The sequence below is a fragment of the Pezoporus flaviventris genome, unplaced genomic scaffold (genome assembly GCF_033815535.1).
Source record: "Pezoporus flaviventris isolate CSIRO_AGI_PZ_B2104156 unplaced genomic scaffold, CSIRO_AGI_Pfla_v1 ptg000017l, whole genome shotgun sequence".
In the NCBI taxonomy this organism is placed as follows: Eukaryota; Metazoa; Chordata; class Aves; order Psittaciformes; family Psittacidae; genus Pezoporus; species Pezoporus flaviventris.
In genome coordinates, this window is record NW_026892565.1 from 898,492 (window position 1) to 915,987 (window position 17,496).

The 17,496-nt window shown below is 53.4% G+C and overlaps 1 protein-coding gene across 22 annotated transcripts in view; it reads right to left on the minus strand.

Annotated features, from left to right (window-relative positions):
* Nucleotides 1–6,338: 6,338 nt before the first annotated feature.
* NFASC (neurofascin) overlaps nucleotides 6,339–17,496 on the minus strand; it is a 76,391-nt gene continuing 65,233 nt past the window's right edge. For 11 of the 22 annotated variants that reach the window (XM_061454941.1, XM_061454937.1, XM_061454936.1 and 8 more), the window contains 3 exons: nucleotides 12,577–12,708; nucleotides 11,967–12,036; nucleotides 6,339–6,708 (listed from right to left, as the gene is read on the minus strand). In XM_061454941.1, coding sequence (XP_061310925.1) covers nucleotides 6,477–6,708; nucleotides 11,967–12,036; nucleotides 12,577–12,708 — 434 coding nt within the window. In that variant the 3' untranslated portion in view covers nucleotides 6,339–6,476. Of the gene's footprint in view, nucleotides 6,709–11,966; nucleotides 12,037–12,576; nucleotides 12,709–17,249; nucleotides 17,406–17,496 lie in introns of those variants that run through there. The other 11 variants (XM_061454928.1, XM_061454925.1, XM_061454932.1 and 8 more) reach the window with 2 other exon arrangements.

Consider the following 17,496-nt stretch of genomic DNA (forward strand, 5'->3'; position numbering starts at 1 on the left):
GGGTGGTCCCCATGGTGTGGGGCTTTGCTAGTGGGGAGGTTGCTGCCAAGCTGCAGCAAGGTGGGAAGCGGATCTGGGAACATTCCAGGAACCACACCGCACTCTCCATCCCTCCCAGCTCCAGCCCAGACCTGTTAATGATATAAGGAGATCAATGGGTGCTGGGGCTGTCCACAGGTTAATGGCCTGCAATTACAGAGGAGTAATTAAAGCATTAGGATCTCTATTGATTGGCAGAACTCCAGCGATCCCGGCTTCACCAGCAAATGGGTGCAGGCAGGAGGATGCCTGTGATGGAGCAGAGCTGGTCCCATCTCCCTTCCCCTTGCTCAGCTTGCTCTGTTCTCTGCTTCCTGCTGCTGTTTTGGGCTGAGACTGGGAGAAATTGGCCATAACCCTTCCCACAGACCTCACCTGGGGACGCGGGCACCTTTGTTGGGCAGGAAGAGCAGGGCTGGAGCCTGACCCCCAGCTATAGGACCAATGGAGGGAGACCCAAGAGGGGTGGTGAGCCCAGCAGAGAGAGGGAGCCGTGCCTTCTGCCCCCTCTCCTGTGCCTCTGTGCTGTCAGCAGCTCTCTGAGGGTCTCTTGGCAGGGGACAAGGGCATTGGTGGCCTCTTGACTGCTCCTCCTGGTGCAGGCACGGATTGAGACCACAGTGATGGCAGCTGGGGGGGGCAGCAGCTCTGAAAGGGCCCCCTTGGATGGTTCTTAGTGCAGTAATGGGCAAGAGGCTGGAGAGGGGGAGGAAGGGTAATGGGACAAGTCTGTCTGCATTGATCCAGTGCTGCTGCCCCACCAGGCGGGCAGAGGTCAGGGGAGATATGGGTGTCATTACTGTGCCATAAAAAGAGGAGTGCTAATGCATGTGTCTCCCCCCCATATCGATTGCAAGGATGAGGATGGGTCCGTTGTTGCCTGCTCCTGGATGATAAAAATACTATGTCCTATGGGAATGCTGGGAGGAGCTGCCTGCGCAGCCCTTCGTGAGGCTGAGACCTTGTGCTGTGGGTGCTGGGAAGTGGTGCCTTTGTACTGGAGGGGTCCCTGGGCTCCAGGTAGCTTGAATTCCTGTATCCAGGGTCAAGTCAATTCCTCCTTCATCCTTCCTTAGGGCAGGGGCAGAGGGCAGCTGATGGGCTCCTACCGGGGGCAAAAGGTGCTTTTTTTGCTCTCTGCTGTTGAAGGAAGCGGTGGGGAGGGGGTGGACGGAGCCCCCGCTGCAGCGCTGGAGGAGGCAGCATTAATGCTCTCATCCTATTAAGGAGGGCTGCAGCAATTACATCTTCATCAGCCAGATAGACTCTGCCGGCTCCCCCCCATTCTCGGCAAGGCTTTGCACCAGGGAGCCTCTAAGAGCACTTCAGAGCCTCAGGGGCAGGAAGGGGCCGGGGGGTGCAGGATCGGCCCCAGGGAGGCATCGCTCGCTGCTGCGGGGCTGCGCGGGTCAGGAGGGGGAGCTGCCGGCCCTGCCGCTCCCGCGGGCCGTGCTCGGTGATGGGCAGCGAGGAGGCCGGGGCCCGGGAGCCGGCAGCGCTGCTCCGCGGGGTGGCTGCAGGGCTGCTGCAGCAGCTTCCCCTGGTGCGCGCTGACAGAGGTGAGCGGAGGCCTTGGCCTGGGTTTTGAACAGTGTTTTATTTCATGTTTAGTGTTCTCTATACAAAAACTCCGCTCTGTTCTTTATTACAGTGGTTCAAAAAACGGTCTGAGGGGTTTGGCCTTCGTTCGTCTCATGCAGTCGGTTTAGAAGTCCTTAGATTCAACACCTTTTCTTCCACAGTCCGTAAATCCTCTTGCTGTATACTGTTGATTTCACAGCCTCAGCTGTACGTTTCCCATTGGAACAAGTGGGTTAACGCAGAGGTGGTGGGTTTTTTTTTTTGCTTTCAAAACAGAAAAGGCAAATAAATACACAGAATAGTTGAGAACAACAGGGAGGTTTCACAGAGAGGATGGATGGATGGCGAGATATTTACAAATTAAAGAGGAATGAAACAGCCCAAAACTTCCCTTCTGATGTGAGCAGGAGGAACAAACACAGAACTCTGGGCTGCAAAGGAAGGACTTTGCTCTGGGTTTGATGGGGGGTTTAGACTGGGTTTGAGGACCAAAGCCCGATGCCCACTTGTGAAGGACATGGAGAGACAGGCGCTGCTGGGCATGGGGAGCTACTGATGCATTGGGCTGTTAGAACCAGAGAAGCTTCGTTATTCTCATTAATAGAACAGGTCTTAGTGCAAGAACTAGAACGTGGTCGTCTATGTTCCACAAGGTTTGCTTATTGCTGAACTGAAACGGGTGCTGCTGGCACACATCAAGCCTGGTACGATGGGGTGCAGGTTGGACCCGCAGCTCTGCTGGCACCTGCGCACTGAGGAGAGGTGCTGGGACCCTCCAGGACGGCTGGTGGCATGGACAGAGCAGTGCTGCGTGCCAAGGTAAGGCACAGCAAGGGGCTCCAGTGATGGCTGGTGCTGTGCACCCATCCTGCTCCCCCAGCGCCACACACAAGTGACTGTAACGCAGGGACTCGGGGTCTGTCACTGAGACAAGGAAGCTCTGGCAGGGGGGTGCTGTCAGGACATCGCCACCGGATGGATGCAGCATCACTGCAGGGAGAATCGGAGCAGCCTCAAGGTCACAGAAGCGTCCTCTTGTGTCCCACACGTGTGCTCCTGTGGTTCACAGCAGCCATAGGTGCTGTGCTGGGGCGGTGCAGGCTGCGTCCCTGTGCTCGGATGCAGTCAGCAGGGTCTGGATCTTGTCTCTGGAGGAGTTTTTGGCTCGAACCAGTTTAGATAAAGGCTCAAATTTGCAATCTGGGAGCTGGACCCAGGCTCTGCTCCCCCTGGGCTGATTTCGATCCTGTCTCTGTTAACTGTTGGTGCCCAATTTAAACCCTTTATGGAGATGTATCTTCTGCAAAATGTGAAGGTGAGGCTGTGTGGATCCCAGGGAGGGATGCTCAGCCCTGGCGTGGAGACTGAGCCCTTAGGAGGGGTCCAGCCCTTGGAGCTGGTACAGATCCCTTCTGAGCATCTCTGCTCACTGTGGAAGTCACACTGTAGGCAGCAGTGGAGGTGACCAGCCTGTACCTGCTGGAGAGGGGCAGCTGGGGATGGAGAAGTAAAGCAGCTCTTATGGGGTGACACCAGGGACAGGCAAACCAGCCACTGGCATGGAGCGCACCCAGAGGTGCTCCTCGTGCAGGGTCTCCATCCCTCTCCTAGTGCTCTATGGAGGCTCCCTCAGAAGCATGGCTGTGATGCCCCTGTGGGGTGAATGCATTTTGGGGGTGGTGTGGGGTCACCCTGCAGTGGTTTTGGTGGTCGGAGCAAGCCAAGTGCTTTGCTCCTGTGATGCAGTAACTGCACGTGCAAGCGTCTACTGCATCTTTAACAAAGGGAGTAAAACACGTGAAACTGAGGATGAGTTTTGGACTTGGAATTCCCTTTTGGCTCCAGAGCTGTTGGGGGAAGCTTCAAAGAAACGTTGAACCTTTTACTGCACCTTCTGATCTCCGAGTGATTTTTGCACCAGGCAAATGTATGAGGTTACACATAACTTACACTGAGGTTCCCCAGGCCCTCTGCAGGCATCTCCTTCCTTTTCTGGTTACTTATGGTTACAGGACTCTATCACTGGTTTATGAGGCCTCTGGGGGCAAGGGCAGGACTGGCTGGGCTGAGGTCAGCTCCTTCCCTCCCGAGACAACCACTGCAAAGGGGGAAACCCTTCATTTCCAAGAGAGGTTTGCTTAGGAAAGTGGTGGTTAATGACAGGACAGAAACACAGGCTTTAATATAAATGGCACGTAATACAGATACATGACACAGACTGTCCTGCTTCCAGGAATGCCTGACCGGTTCCATGAGGTTTGGAGGTGTTGCGTGGTAGCCGAGGTCTTGTGGTCCCCGTTAGCGGTCGGTCCACAAGCGGCGAGGCTCTGATGTGCCGGGTGTGATGGAGGTGCCCAGCTCCCGCAGCGGAGGCTTTCCCACAGCAGACGTTGTTGTTTCTTTCTCTCCTCATTTCCACTGGTGCTTGGGAAGGGTTTTACACCAGCTCAACCTTGTAAGCACAGCTGTAGGCTTGGGAAGGGGTTGCCCCCACGACCGGGGCTGTGTTAAGTTTGGCCTGGTGTGTTTGCTTAGAAAGGGAGTACAACTGCTGCGTGTCCTGGGAATGGGATGGAGATGCCTCCTTAAACCAGACCAGCGGTGAGTGGCGGCGGCAGAAATTGGCTCGTCTCATGAATGGGTTTACACTGATGGTAGCAGCGAGACGCGTGGCTCCTGCTCTGTAAGGTGACACAGATGGAGGACCCTGCAGATGGGTTCCTGTGCGGTGCCCTGGGGTAGCACAACCCCCCTGGATGTAGGATGGGCTCTGCCTGTTAACACCAGCCTAACCCCTCCATGCTCCTATGGTGTAGCTCCTTTGCTGTTGGGTTTGCATCCAGCCCTCTCCTGTTTGCTCTATGTGGTCCAGCAGTGGTGCTGACTGGGTCTGGGCTCTTCCCTGAAGGGCAGGATAGTTGTGCCATTAGCAGCGTAAAGAATGTGGCAAAGTCCCAACAATCCCTGTTAGTAGTAGTGTTAGCGGTACGACTTCAGAGCAAACCAGCTTGAAAGCTAAAAGAGGAATTGCATTAATCCTATTGCGTGTAATCCATTCTGCCGAACAAAGCCACCCTCCTTGGAAACAGAATGGAAGCGAAATCCATCCGCCCGCCGCTCCGTGCAGGAGTCTGCTCTCTCTCGGCGAAGGTACCTTTGGTTTTCGGAAGTGCAGGCAGTGGGAGAGCACACACGGCACTGGTCACTCAGCACCGCCTGCCACCAGCTGCCCTCCGCAGGGATCCGTGCGCTCTCCGCTGGGAGCTGCCCAGGCATCCATCCTGCTCCGGCGGCCCGGAGCCCAGCGTTAGGGGTGCGTAAGCGGGTGGGGGAAGAGGATCAGTTCCTTGGACCTCTCGGGAAGTCCGAAGCTGTGTAAGGCATGAGGAGGAGCGCTCCCACCCGAGCTGCGCGGTACCGGGTTAACGTAGATGGCGAGTTCCCTCGATATGTGGGGAGGACAGCGGAGGGGAGGCTGCTCCGGTGCTCGCTCCTGGAAGGGTCTCGGTCAGGGTGGTTGATGGAGGGGGGGAAAGGCCACTGTCAGAGATGAGGAGGGGGGTTTAGTGGAAAACACTGTAGAGCTGGCTCATCCCTGGTGCCTGGGGAAGACGTGGACCGCGGGTTCTGCCTCCCTCCCTGGCTCCCAAAGGATGCACATCCCTGAACTGTGCAAGCTGCTGATGGGGAGCTGCGGGGGATCCTCCACCCAATCCCTTGGGTGCTTCTCATCCTGACCTTTGATTCAATCTGGTTTTCGATACGTGATTTCTGGTCCCCTCGTCCTATGTTAATACTGGTCCTGCTTCCACTCCCTCTTTGCTACATAAGATACATGGAGTTACCTTTAAAAGAAAGCAGGCATGGTCTGGGGGAAGTTCCCCCCCTGTTCTTACAAAGCAAAGACTAAATCTGAATGGTTTGCCTACAATTACCCAGGCAAGCGATGCTGTTCTCCAGGGCTGGGAGGGTGAGCGGCACCTGAACGTCCTTCCACAGATCCCACAAGCTCTTCTGCAGGCTCTTGTGTCTGAGGATGCTCTGGAGCCCTGTGGGGGTGCTTTGTGAGTGACCTCCCCATGGGCTTTGCAGTGGGAATGGATGGCAGAGCCTTGGCACTGCTGTGAGTTATGGTGCCAAGGGAAGTGGTGGGAGCCTGCCCTTCCCTGCGTAGGTGCTGCTGGATCTGCTGGGAAGGAGGTGGTGGTGCTGGCAGCTTGGGAGAGGCTGTGGGCAGGGTGCTGCCGTGAGGACGGACATCTCAGTCACACAGTGCCGTGGTGTCGCTGCCCAAAGGTCCTCTGCTTTCCTCCTGCCGTGCATTTCTGCTGCTCACCCCTTTCCCCTCCCCAAACTCACCTCTTGGTTTCCTTCCCCCCTCCCCTGTTACCTGAAACCTTCCTGTAAAGATTAAAAAGAAGAATGGTTAACTCCCTCCCAAAAAGAACCAAAGGGGCCTTGGGGGGGGGGGGGGGGGGGCCTGGGCAGCCGAGCCCACCCCATGTCCCTCACCAGGCTGGCTCGGGGTACTGGGACCAGCCCTGAAGCTGGGGTGCAGCTCAAGCATCCCGCTCCTCCAGCCCCTGTGGCTCAGCCCAGCTTCCAGCTACAGCTACAACCCATCCGTGCCCCGTGAGTCCTTGCTGTTTGCGTGTTTGCTAAGGAGAAGATGGCATCGGCAGCCCCTGGGCTGCCTTTTGCTTGGGGTTTAAACTTGGTTTCCTATTTTTTTTGTGTTTTTTCTTATCATTGTTGGTTGCTTCATTCACACGTTGCTGTTGGAGGCGGCGGCGGCTGTTGTTTAACCCCCATCCACTACAAACACCTCCAGCTCTTTGTGGGTTCAGTGCATTGCGCTATGCCAACGAGTAAATAGCATTGACTGGGGAGGTGGCTTCCGAGCTCTCATTGCCTTCAGTCTCCTCTTTGTCCTTCTTCACCGTGTACTGGCCGATAAAGGAGCCGTCCTCGTTAAACTGCCCTTCTCCCCCCTCTCCATAGTCCACCAAGCTATCGTCGCTCTCCTGCTGCTTTATCGTGCCGTCCAGGGAGGTCTGGCTGTTGGGCAGGGGCTTGTTGTCTTCATCGCTGGGTAGCAGAAGACAGACACCGTTAAGGGTTGAGAACAGGGCTAAGAACCTTCAGACAAGGTCTGGATATTCAAAAGATAGATCCAGTGTGTGCTTACATGGAGCAGAGCCCCCAGATGTGGGATGCTCTGGGTGCAGACAGCGAGTCGTGGTGTGTCTGACCCGTGTATGAAGGCTGGGAGGCATCCTCCACGTAGGAGGAGTGCTGTGGTGGGTGTTTCTGCAAGCCCAGCCTTCGTGGGTTTAGTTTATAGCAAGCAGTTGTAGGGTTTTATCCTCCATTACATACAACGCTTAGATCAGTCCAACTGGATGCATGTTCTAAATATCCTTCCCTTGTCATTGCTTATATTCTTTCTTTCTCTTAGCATTTTAGCTGCCTTTGGTAGAACCTGGTTTAGTGAGGTTTGCTTCCAGGTTTCCTTGCATAACCCCCCCACTTGACTGTTTAGATAGCTACATGCAATGGGGAGTGCTCTCAAAGCACTGGGAGGGGGCATGTATAGGATGCCAAGTTCTGTGCAGCTTCCAAAACTCATGGGAATTTACCTTTCCAAGCTTATTTCTGAGCATCTAAAGCTTGTTTGCTCAATTCTTTCTCCTTTTCTCTTTTTCACTCAAAAGATTAAGCCAGGTCACTGTAAAATAAATAGTCTGACCCACGGAAATAATCCCCAACCCTTTAAATAAACCCTTTTACCAAAGAAACAGGGCAAAGCTGTTCCCTCTCTGGAGGGCAAAGGCTGGTATCTCATCAATCCAGATAAGGTTGTGTGGAGGATGAGAGTGGGTTGCTATATATAAAAGGTAATTTTCATATCAGCTCGTCCTTACTTCATCTGTATCTTGGGGCCAGCATGCAAATTGTGTGTTATTCCTCAGGGTCTCACACATGTGCCTTGTATTTGTCCTCCCCCCTCCACCCCTGACTCTCTGCTGGGCTTGGTTTAGTTCTGGACTCCCCAGCATGGCTCTCGACTCTGTTCCCTCATTTCCCTTAAACCCAGTGCAAGCGCAGGGCTTTGATTGCAGCCTGTGGTAGTCAGTGCCCACATAAAGGTGTTTGCTTCCCACAAAGGCACGAGAAGCACTTTGCTTGGGCCAGGGAGCAAACCCCTCTTCAGCTGGGGAAGGCATTAAGTCTCTCTCATGCCATTTAATTAATGGCATCAGCTCTGTACAGTGGGGGAGGAATTTGGTATCCCACAGTACAACATGCAGCTTTCTCCTGTATTTCCTTCTATCAGCTCTTTGTGGATTAAAGCAATATTACAAAACCCAATATTTGAGGCCTTGTGTTAACTTGGCATCACAATAAAACATAACTTGTTAGCTTGGAAAGCAGCTTCTTTTATGGGGGTGAGGAGGAAGAGAATTCAGCCTGCAAGCAGGGCTGCCAGTTAGGAAGCCTAATAAATGCCAAGTAGAGAGTGGCAAAACCCAGCTCCCTTCATTTGCAAGCCAAAGCCCAAACCTTGGGAAAGGTTAAAGCTGAATCTAGAGCCAGCTTTTCCCTAAGGGGGGGTTTGCTTGTGCTTTCTTGCACATACCCTTGGTTTTACCTCTCTCTGTTACTGTTTATCCTGTTAGTGCATTAGGAGGGTGAAGCAGATAGGCATCAGCAGCTTGATGCATTATAACCCTGTTAAGATTTCGGGGGGGCGGCTGATGTGTGTGTTAGAGAACCAGAGCACCCAGATGAAAACCATGTGGGAAACATTGTCCTGAGCTGCACAAATCATTGAGAAGGAGGGGGGGAGGCTTCAGCCAGGGCTGAGACCAAGAGCGGGCAGGCAGATTGTTTAGGATATAAAGGCTTTTGGCTTGTGTCCCTTGCCACCATCCTCTGGGTGTCTGGCATCAGGGTGAGTGCACCAAGGGCATCATCTCCAGGTCCAGCTCCACCAGGAGGGATGAGCTACTTGAGCATGTGGCTGGGGGTGCCCAGCATATCCCAAGCAAGAGGCACATCACTGGACATGGGGGTACCCTCCGGTGCCAGCAGGAGTTGGAGGGATCTTGTTCAATGTGTTAGGTGGAGGCAGGTACGTGGGAATAGGGAGGGGGAGGTAACAGTTTCAGCTCTAAAGAAACAAATAGCTCGAAGGGAGGAATATAAAGAAAAAGCTAAATGTGCCGGACTTCTGGCAGCACGTGGTCCTACCTTTCAAGAGACCTTCATGGTCCATGTGGATAGACCAGGTGAAAAGGAGAAGAAAGAATGGGAATAAAACAGAGAGAAGCAGAAAGAGCCTGATCAGAGAGAGATATGATGAGGTCTGCATTTACAGGGGCAGTGCTACAAACCAAACGTCTGCATTCCTCATGGAGCTGATTGCCTCGTTATACCAAATGGAGCCGGTTTAATTGAGCCTCCGTGGCTTCCCCTGGCAAGCTCCTGCAGAGCAGCAGTGGGTGGTGCAGGTGGGCTCTTCACAAAGGGCTTGTGCTCGAAGTCCATTAGCAAGTGGCTGGGGACCAGGATGTGCAGCGGGACAAGGGCCAAGTGAGGGGGTTGCTCAGTTTCCCCTCCAGTCTTGTGCTGGGTTTCCTTGCTATCGTCATGCACGAGTCTCGTGTTATCTATTGAAAACCTCCACCTCCCCTGGCTGCTTCACCAGACCTCTCCTCACATGGGTGGCTCCGTGTCCTCCTGTCTCGATGCCTGCTGAGATGGTCCATTTGGGACAAGCTGGCGCTGCCTCCACCATGTAACCTGTGCCATGGGTTATCCTGCATCTGAACTGGAGCCCAGAAGCTAAAACCACTCACTTCCTTTCCCGTTGGCCAGGGTTTCCAACTGACTCCCGCATGAGCAGCTTAAACATTTGGTATAATGAGGCACAGTCACTGGCACAGAACATTGGCCAAGGATAATGGTTTCCTGCTTTGCAAACAAGCTTCTCAGCTTAGCCTCTGCTCAGGAAAACCATTATTCTGTTAGTGGAACAGGAAGATGTGACAGTATCTCTTAATTATAGGCTGCAGAGATTTGAAAGTTGCATGCACAGGGCATTAAGGATGTGAGATATGATGAGAGCGTATCAGACATGCTATGTGGAGGTGGGGAGGGAAACCAATGAAGAATTCATGTCAGCTCAATCCCTGTCCTTGCTTGAAATACTAATTGCTACCCTCCTTGAGCCTAACGTCACAATCAGGTTGAATCTTAATCAGCCAACGGGGTTCCATCTCGGTCCTTCAGGTTCACCTTCCTTTCTGCCTCCCATTACTTCTCCCATGAAACCTGTTGTTCCTGAGAAGGATGGGGCAAAGCTCGAGGGTGGTTGGGGGTTGGTTTGGTTGCTCTTGCTTGACATCTATGGGATGGCGTGACTGGAACTGCAGGAGCATCTTGGAGCTTTCTTGTTGCCCTTCCACTGACCTCTGCCTTCAGCTTGCAGACTTTGGGAATGGGGCTGTCAATGGAAGTCTGAGCTTCGGGCAAGCAGAAGCTGCTGTGTGCTGGGATGGGGGATTTACCCCTTCCTTCCCACTGCCTGGAAGGCAATGCCCTTGCATGGTGCCTGGGCAGTAAATGCAGCACTGGGGACTGTCTCAATGCTGGCAGCCATGCCAAGAGCTCGGTTTTATTCTATGCAAGGCAAGTGGTGCCCACGATGCAATTGCCTCGGGAGGGGTGCAGTGGGGAGGTCTGCCCTGCAGCCACCTCAGCGGGCTCTGGAGCAGCAGGTCTCTGAAATCAGTGGGAACGGCCCGGAGCTCGGCTGTGGAGACCTTGTCTGAGGTGCAGGGGATGGGGCTGAGCCCACAGGGTTGGGTGCGAGCACCTCCTGGGTGAGGAGAGCTGCCAGCTTTGCTATGTGGCGTTTGCACCATCCCCACAGGGCACCGAGAGCATCCCTGGCGTGGCTCAGAGCATTAAGGAGACTCAGCTGCCCAGAGAAGCTGTGGCTGCCCCATCCCTGGCAGTGCTCAAGGCCAGGTTGGACACAGGGGCTTGGAGCAAGCTGCTCCAGTGGAAGGTGTCCCTGCCCGTGGCAGGGGTTGGATGAGCTTTAAGATCCCTTCCAACACAAACCAGGCTGGGATCCTATGAACCTCTTCTGGCTCCTGCTGGGGTGTGTTTGTCCTCTGCCTCGTGCCAGCAGAAGCCTGGGGAGCTTTGGGCTCACGACATCCTTTGGAGGAAAAACGTTGCTACTGCAATGGAGCTACTGTGCTCCCAACAACATTGATGTGATCGTTCTGAGGGCTGCAGCTCTTCCACCTCCATTTATGTGCTGCGTGCAGGCAGATGCATTCCTTTGCTTCCTCTAAAGCCTTCAGTGGAACACGAGTGTCTTGCTATATCCCTCGCTGAATTGTAAATAAGCTCTTCCCATCTTTGCTACTTCCATTTGTAACGCTAGAGGTATCAGTAATGACACGGGCTTTGGTTAACCCCTGTTTTGAAGGCAGGAGAGAAATTCCTGCTGCCTGAAAGGGCTTTGGATCCTGCAGCTCACATGGAAAGGGGCATTTTTGTTCTCTAAAGGAAAGCAAAGCCCAGTTCAGGGCTCAAAGGGCAAGCTGGGTGTAAGCAGTACACCCCCTCCTGTCAAGTGTGGGCAAGCCAATGAGACCTGACACCTTACCTGCTCCTTGGGGCAGCCACCCCCAGCAGCGGGGCTGCGAGTGCTGCATTGCACAGGAGCAGGCTTGGGAGAGCCCTGTTCCTTCCCGATGCATCCCGCGAGTTTTCCTGGAGCAGAAATGGGCACTGCTGCTGCTTTGGGTGAAACCGAAGTGGTTTCAGCAGACCCTTGCAGGGCTGGGGTTTGCCTGGGGACCTGACAGAAAAGCATTGACTGGGATGCAGGCAGCCCCTTGAATCAGTGCTCTGAATGCTTTTAGGGCTCACCCGCTGATCCAAACATAGCTTTTCTCTCAGGGTACTCTCTTATGGTTAGCAGAGAGGCTGAGCTACAGGGTGATGGACCTGGAATATCCCCAGGCTGCTGCAGAGTTGATGTGTTTTGTGCGTGTTAGGAGTGACACTGAGCTGTGCCCCAGGTACCTGCTGCCAGAGCCCCAGCTCCCTGCCTGGACTGGTCCTCCCAGGCTGCGGTAGAGAAAGGAGGAGACCCCTGCAGCATCCTCACAGCCTGGTTCCTCTTCCAGGGTTTTAGGCAAGGAGATGTTGCCTTTGGTAGAGGGCTTGCAGAGGGAAGGAGGCAGGAGGAGGTGAGGGCTGTGATGGCTGGGAGTGGGGCTGATGGGGAGCCATGGGGACACATGCCAATGGGAGCATACCTGTAGTCGAACGACCCGTCTTCTACATTCTTGTCTTCAGGATTGAGGTGCTCGTCTTTATTGTCTCGTACTGGAAAGAAGCACATCAGCAATGTTCACGTTAAAAAGCTGTGCAGGAGGTAAAAGCTTTATGGGATGTAACAGCAGCTGGTGTTGAGGCTGTGAGAAACCTGAAGGGTGAGGTACAGCTTTTCATTGCCTGGTAAAACCCCAGCACCAGGAAGGGCTTGCAAGGGGTGTTGGTGTGTAGTGGCCCCAGGGCTCAGATAGGGAGTGAGGATGTGAATTCCCTTAAGCCTTATCTTTGCTTTGCAAAACTTTAATGACATTTTGGCCTGCAAAGGTCCTTTTCTAGATGAGGACAAGAGAATTTGCAGAGTTAGAGGCTGAGTTGAGCATCGCAGGAGGATCCACCTCTGCAGCACTGAGCCCTCACCAGAGAGCTGTAATGAACTGCAATGCTTCCCACTAATAAGAGTTCCCACTACAGAGAAAGCAAAGCCCTTGTAATCACAAGCATCCATCCGAGAGCAAGCCGATCTGATTAGCCCCCAGAAGCCTGGAGATGTTTAAACCATGAGCACAAAGGATTGCCATGCAAGGCTCTTACCCGGGTATTTCCCACCTCTGCTCCTTTTAATGAAGCAGACGATCAGCAGGATGAGGACCAGGAGAGCGATGGCGCACATCAGCCCGATGAACCAGCCCTGCGTGGCGATGTCCACGTGGTTCTTGGTGTAAGCTGGGAGGAAAATGGAAAGGGAAAATAACCAAACCCGTAAGGGACAGGCCAGCAGCACAGAGGGGATTGTAAGACACAGTCCACTGGTTTAGACATTGTCTGTAGCACTGCATTGGTGTGTGTCTGCGTGTATTGACCAGGTTATCTGAGGCTGTGGCACAGGGATCTGGCTTTTTGTTTCCTTTTGTGGCATTGGGTCAACTTAACGTTTTAGCAGGAGCTCCAAAGGGTCACAAAGTAAAACCTAGCACAGACCAGAGAGAAAGGGACATTGCAAATAATGGCAAAAGAAGCTGGGTAACAGATCTGATCTTTCATTTGCTGTGTCTGAAAACTGCCCTGGAAGCACCAAGGTCTAAAGGAGATGTGCTGAGCAGATCCATGCCTGGTGTCCAGTGGGGCTGAGGAGCACCCCTGGGTCCAGAGGGTGGGAACAACTGGGATTCTTGCTCGTGCAGGGATTACAGAGGTGATGGGTAGTGGCTCTGCTGCCACCCCACAGGGGTACTGCTGCTTTTGGGTGCTCTCCAATGAGGGGAAAAGAGGGGATTGGGGAAGCCCACCAAGACTTGGCCAAAGGCCGAGTTGGGACACGGTGGGAACAGCTCATTGAGGACTGATAGCTGGGTCCTGGGTAATGAGAGGTGTCCTGGGCACACTGAGAGGTCTGTTCTCCTCGGGCAAGCTCTATAGCACTGCTCCCAGCACCCTCATGAGGCTGTTGAATGCTAATATGGTTCATACCAAGCAAGGAGGTGCCCTGTGCCCCAGCCACCACTGTGGCTCTTAACGCCCGTGTCCTCCCTCACGTACTCTGACTTCTTGATTGCAGCTCCCATACACGGTCACACAGACAAATCTGTGTCCTATAAATAGCAGCAGGCTGCCATGTTCTGGCTCTCATTGACATGCACTTCTTATTCAGCAAGACAGAGCAGAGGAGAAAATAACCTTCAGCGCAGCGGGGGGGGCTAAATTTAACCAGGCTGCAGTGCAAACAGAGATGGGTATTCCTGGCAGGAGCACGGGAGAGCCGAGCTGGATGGGACTGAGTTGGGATTTAGCAGGGTTTTGCCTGAAACGGGCCAGGCTGATGCAGCAAACATCCTCTTTGGTGCCCGTGTGACAAAACCCAGGATGGTGCTTCCAAAGCAAACATTAAAGGGAACCCTCCTTTAACCTGTTCTGAATGAAAGGTTCTTGTAAGAGACAGCAGCTTTGAAACCGGATTGAATTGGTTCAGTTCCTAACCCACACCATCTCGCGGCTCTAAGCATGTACTTATTCCATGCAGACTGAATCCAAGAGAAGAGGTGCTTTCCTTAGGATGAAATCTAAGGTAATTGCAGCCAAACTGTGACAAGGAAAATCAGATGGAAGAGGAGAATGACCAAAAAGTTCTGTTTGCTAAAGAAATGATCTCAGATCCTGAACACTGTGAGCAGCGCCAAGCTCCTGCCTCCCATTGCCTTGGCTCCCTCCCGCTTCCCTTCCCTCTAATGCTGCCACATTTAATATGTACCTTCAGTACAACCTGAGCTACAAGGTCCTCAAAGGTGCGCTTGTAAAGGAGACAATGAGATTAGAGCAGCAGAGCTGAGAACTGGATTCAATTAGCTGAGTGCTCGGGGAGGGAAGGGGAAGGAAAGCTTTACTGGGAAGCTTTGAAATGGAAAACGATTGTATTGGTGCTCCTGGTGGGATGGGGTTCCTACAGAAACCCCTGCCAAAGAGGAATAAGGGGGTCCTCAGAGAAGTGGGTTTGTGCCACCAGGCAGATTGGGTTTTACAGGGAGGGAGGGTTTTGGGGACCGAGGGGATCCTGCAGTAGGATCGTGGCACTGCCTAGCACCGAGGGAGGGGGATAACTGCCATCCTTCCCAGAAAAGCAACACATGACGACAAGCTGATAGTGCCAGCAATCGTGTACTTGAGTAAACGAGTGACTGTCATTGCAGCGCTGAGAAGGGGAGATTAAATCTGCGGCTGTCAGAGAGGGTGTTTTGATTTGCTTTCGCACAAGGCCAGCGTCAAGGGGAAATAGTGGAAAGCAGCTGCGTGATCCAACGGGGATTGATTGGAAATGCAACTGCAGCGGTCTTATTTATAATGAGCTAGAATCCTGTCGCAGAAGACCCAGTACCTAGCAGTCACTGTGTGTGTGCCAATAGCAAACCTGTCTTCCACCCACAGAGCAGCAGCATTTTTGTCTTCCTTTGTCAAGCAGACCATTAGGTGTGTGAAGTCTCACACGGTCCTCTTCCCTGTGTCTGTACACGCCGGGGAGTTTTAGTTCTTCTTTAAATACAGATCTCTTTGTAGTAAGCTGTGTTTTTACAAGGGGCTGTAGGGACAGGACAAGGGGGAATGGCTTTAAACTGACAAGAGGGGAGATTCAGGTTAGATAATAGGACAAAGTTCTTCCTTGAAGTATTCAAGGCCAGGCTGGACAGAGGGGCTTGGAGCAAGCTGCTCTAGTGGAAGGTGTCCCTGCCTGTGGCGGGGGTTGGAGCTGGAGGAGCTTTAAGGTCCCTTCCAACGCCAACCAGGCTGGGATTAAATGGTAGAATTCTATGGTTTTAGTTCTGATGTGTCCTTTCCTGCTGGAAAGAGCCCTGGTTCCTGAGCTCTCGATCAGAAGCAGTCCTAGGGCAGTGCCCTGCAGCCACAGTGCGGGTGGATTTTCTTACCTGCCCTCAACCTGAAGGACCGTTTGGCAAATCTATTTGCAAAACACAAAACCCAAAGGCACAAACCCCAAACGCTGCTGTTGCTTTGTCAGAAGCATTCCTGATGGGTTATGGTTGTCAGCAGGGACCACACGCTTGTGGCAGCAGGATCCAGCCAGCAGCAAAATGGATCTGCAGCATTTATGCATGCAGGGATGGGGAGAGCTCTGCATCCCACTGTGATAGGGCTCAGGTCACCCATCTGCCTCTATCACAGGGATGAAAGTGGCCCCATCCTTTAGTCTCAATGATAACATCAGTAGGAACCCCTCAATTACAGAAAATAGATATGCCAAGACTGCCAGCATCCATCAGCCAAGGATATTGCTTCCCCCCTCTCTGTCTAATGATTCCCTGCCCTTCCTGTCTGTTGTGCAGGGGCTCTGCCCTCTACCTCCCACATCCCAAAGTGGGTGAAAAGCAGGGGAGAAAAGACAAAAGGCGGGTCCGGGTTGGGAAATACTCATCCAGGAACACACGTTGCATGGTATGAATGGGGGCTCTGGAGCCGGTGGCGATTTGAGGCACGGGAGGGTCCAGAAGCAAGAAACCAAATTGGGGATGCAACCCTGGAGCTGTTTTGGAGAGAGACTGAGTTGCAAATCAGCTTTTAGTGTCTGGTTTGGAATGGTCACATTAGACCTCAGGGGCAGGACAGAGCCAAGGTCAGCACTTGCAGGTTGTTTCTCAGTGTTGGGCAGCATTAGCCATGCAGAAACACCAGCGGTTGCCATCTGTCCCTGCATCATCTTAGCACATCAGGGAATTAATCAGCAGTGCTACGGCTTGCCAAAGTTTTGGACACCAAATAAGATGTGCATAGGGAATGCGGGGGGAGCTGCTGCCCCTCCAGCACTCCCTTGCTGTGCATTGCGTTTCCCTTTTGCACTTCTCAGCAGAGAGACTTAATCAGTGCTTGAGCTTTCCATTACACGGCTGGACGTGAGCAAGATAATTGCAGGTCTTTGGAAATCACAGCCTCCCTCTGCCACCTCTCTCGGTGTGGGCTGCTCAGTGGTGCTTGCTGCTTGGTTTCTCAGCTTTGGGAGGACGTTGTGCACAGATTCCTACAGCAAAGCCCCGGGTGAACACAGGGGAAGTTTTGATTTACTGAAACTCATCGAGTGTGAACGGTGATGGTTTATAAATGCATAAAGCTCAATACAGAACCCATGGAAGGCAATAAGGGGGTTTCTCGGGCATTCGGTGGGCAGAGTGCAAAGCCCATCAGTAGAAAGCTGTAAAAATCACTCAGGTGCTAAACCTGGAAATTGCTTGTGCAATTAAATGTGATGTTGCCAGAGGAAAGGTAGCTGGAGGATGGGAAACCCAAGTTATACGTGACTAGGACTGAGGCGGTCTGCAAACACGCTGTTCTCCCTCCCGCTCCTGCCCCTCGCCTCTGTCCCATCACCAGGCTCTCCCCGCCTGCCCCTCTGCCACAGCCGGGGGCCAGCCACGTGCACGTTCTCCAGGGCCAAAGCACCACCACCACCATGAGTAGCAACGCGTGTGTGGAAGTGGAGACGCAGTGGCAGGGCTTCAAGCAGAGCCGCTGGCAACAGGAGTTCTCCCCCCTCCTTCAAAGGGATCCCCGTCCCCTCCTGGGGCTCTCCACCTCCGTGCCACGCAGAGCAACCTCCTGGTGATGCTGGGGTGGCTCTTTCATAAAGGCAGAGATGGGGAGGGGGCCACTGGGGTTGGATGAGGGCTGTCCCATGCAGTCATGGTCAAACCACCTCCCGCCACCACGCGAATGACGTTGGTGGTGATGGATGTGACATGCCTCGGAAGCGCTGAAGCCCGTCTCACCTGAGCTGGTGGTAAAGGTTATGTACGAGTGCTCGCTGGGGCTAGACCATATGGGGAACACCCACAGCTTGTACATCATTCCCGGCGTCAGATTCGCCAGCTGCACAGAGGAAGGGGTCTGAGCTTTAACAGGGATAGATTTCTCTGTGTTGTTACCTGAGAAACAGAAACCGCACATCAAACCCAGCCGCAGGAGGCGCGGAGAGATTCCCGTGTTGACACTGCAGGCAACGCATTACACTGTCCC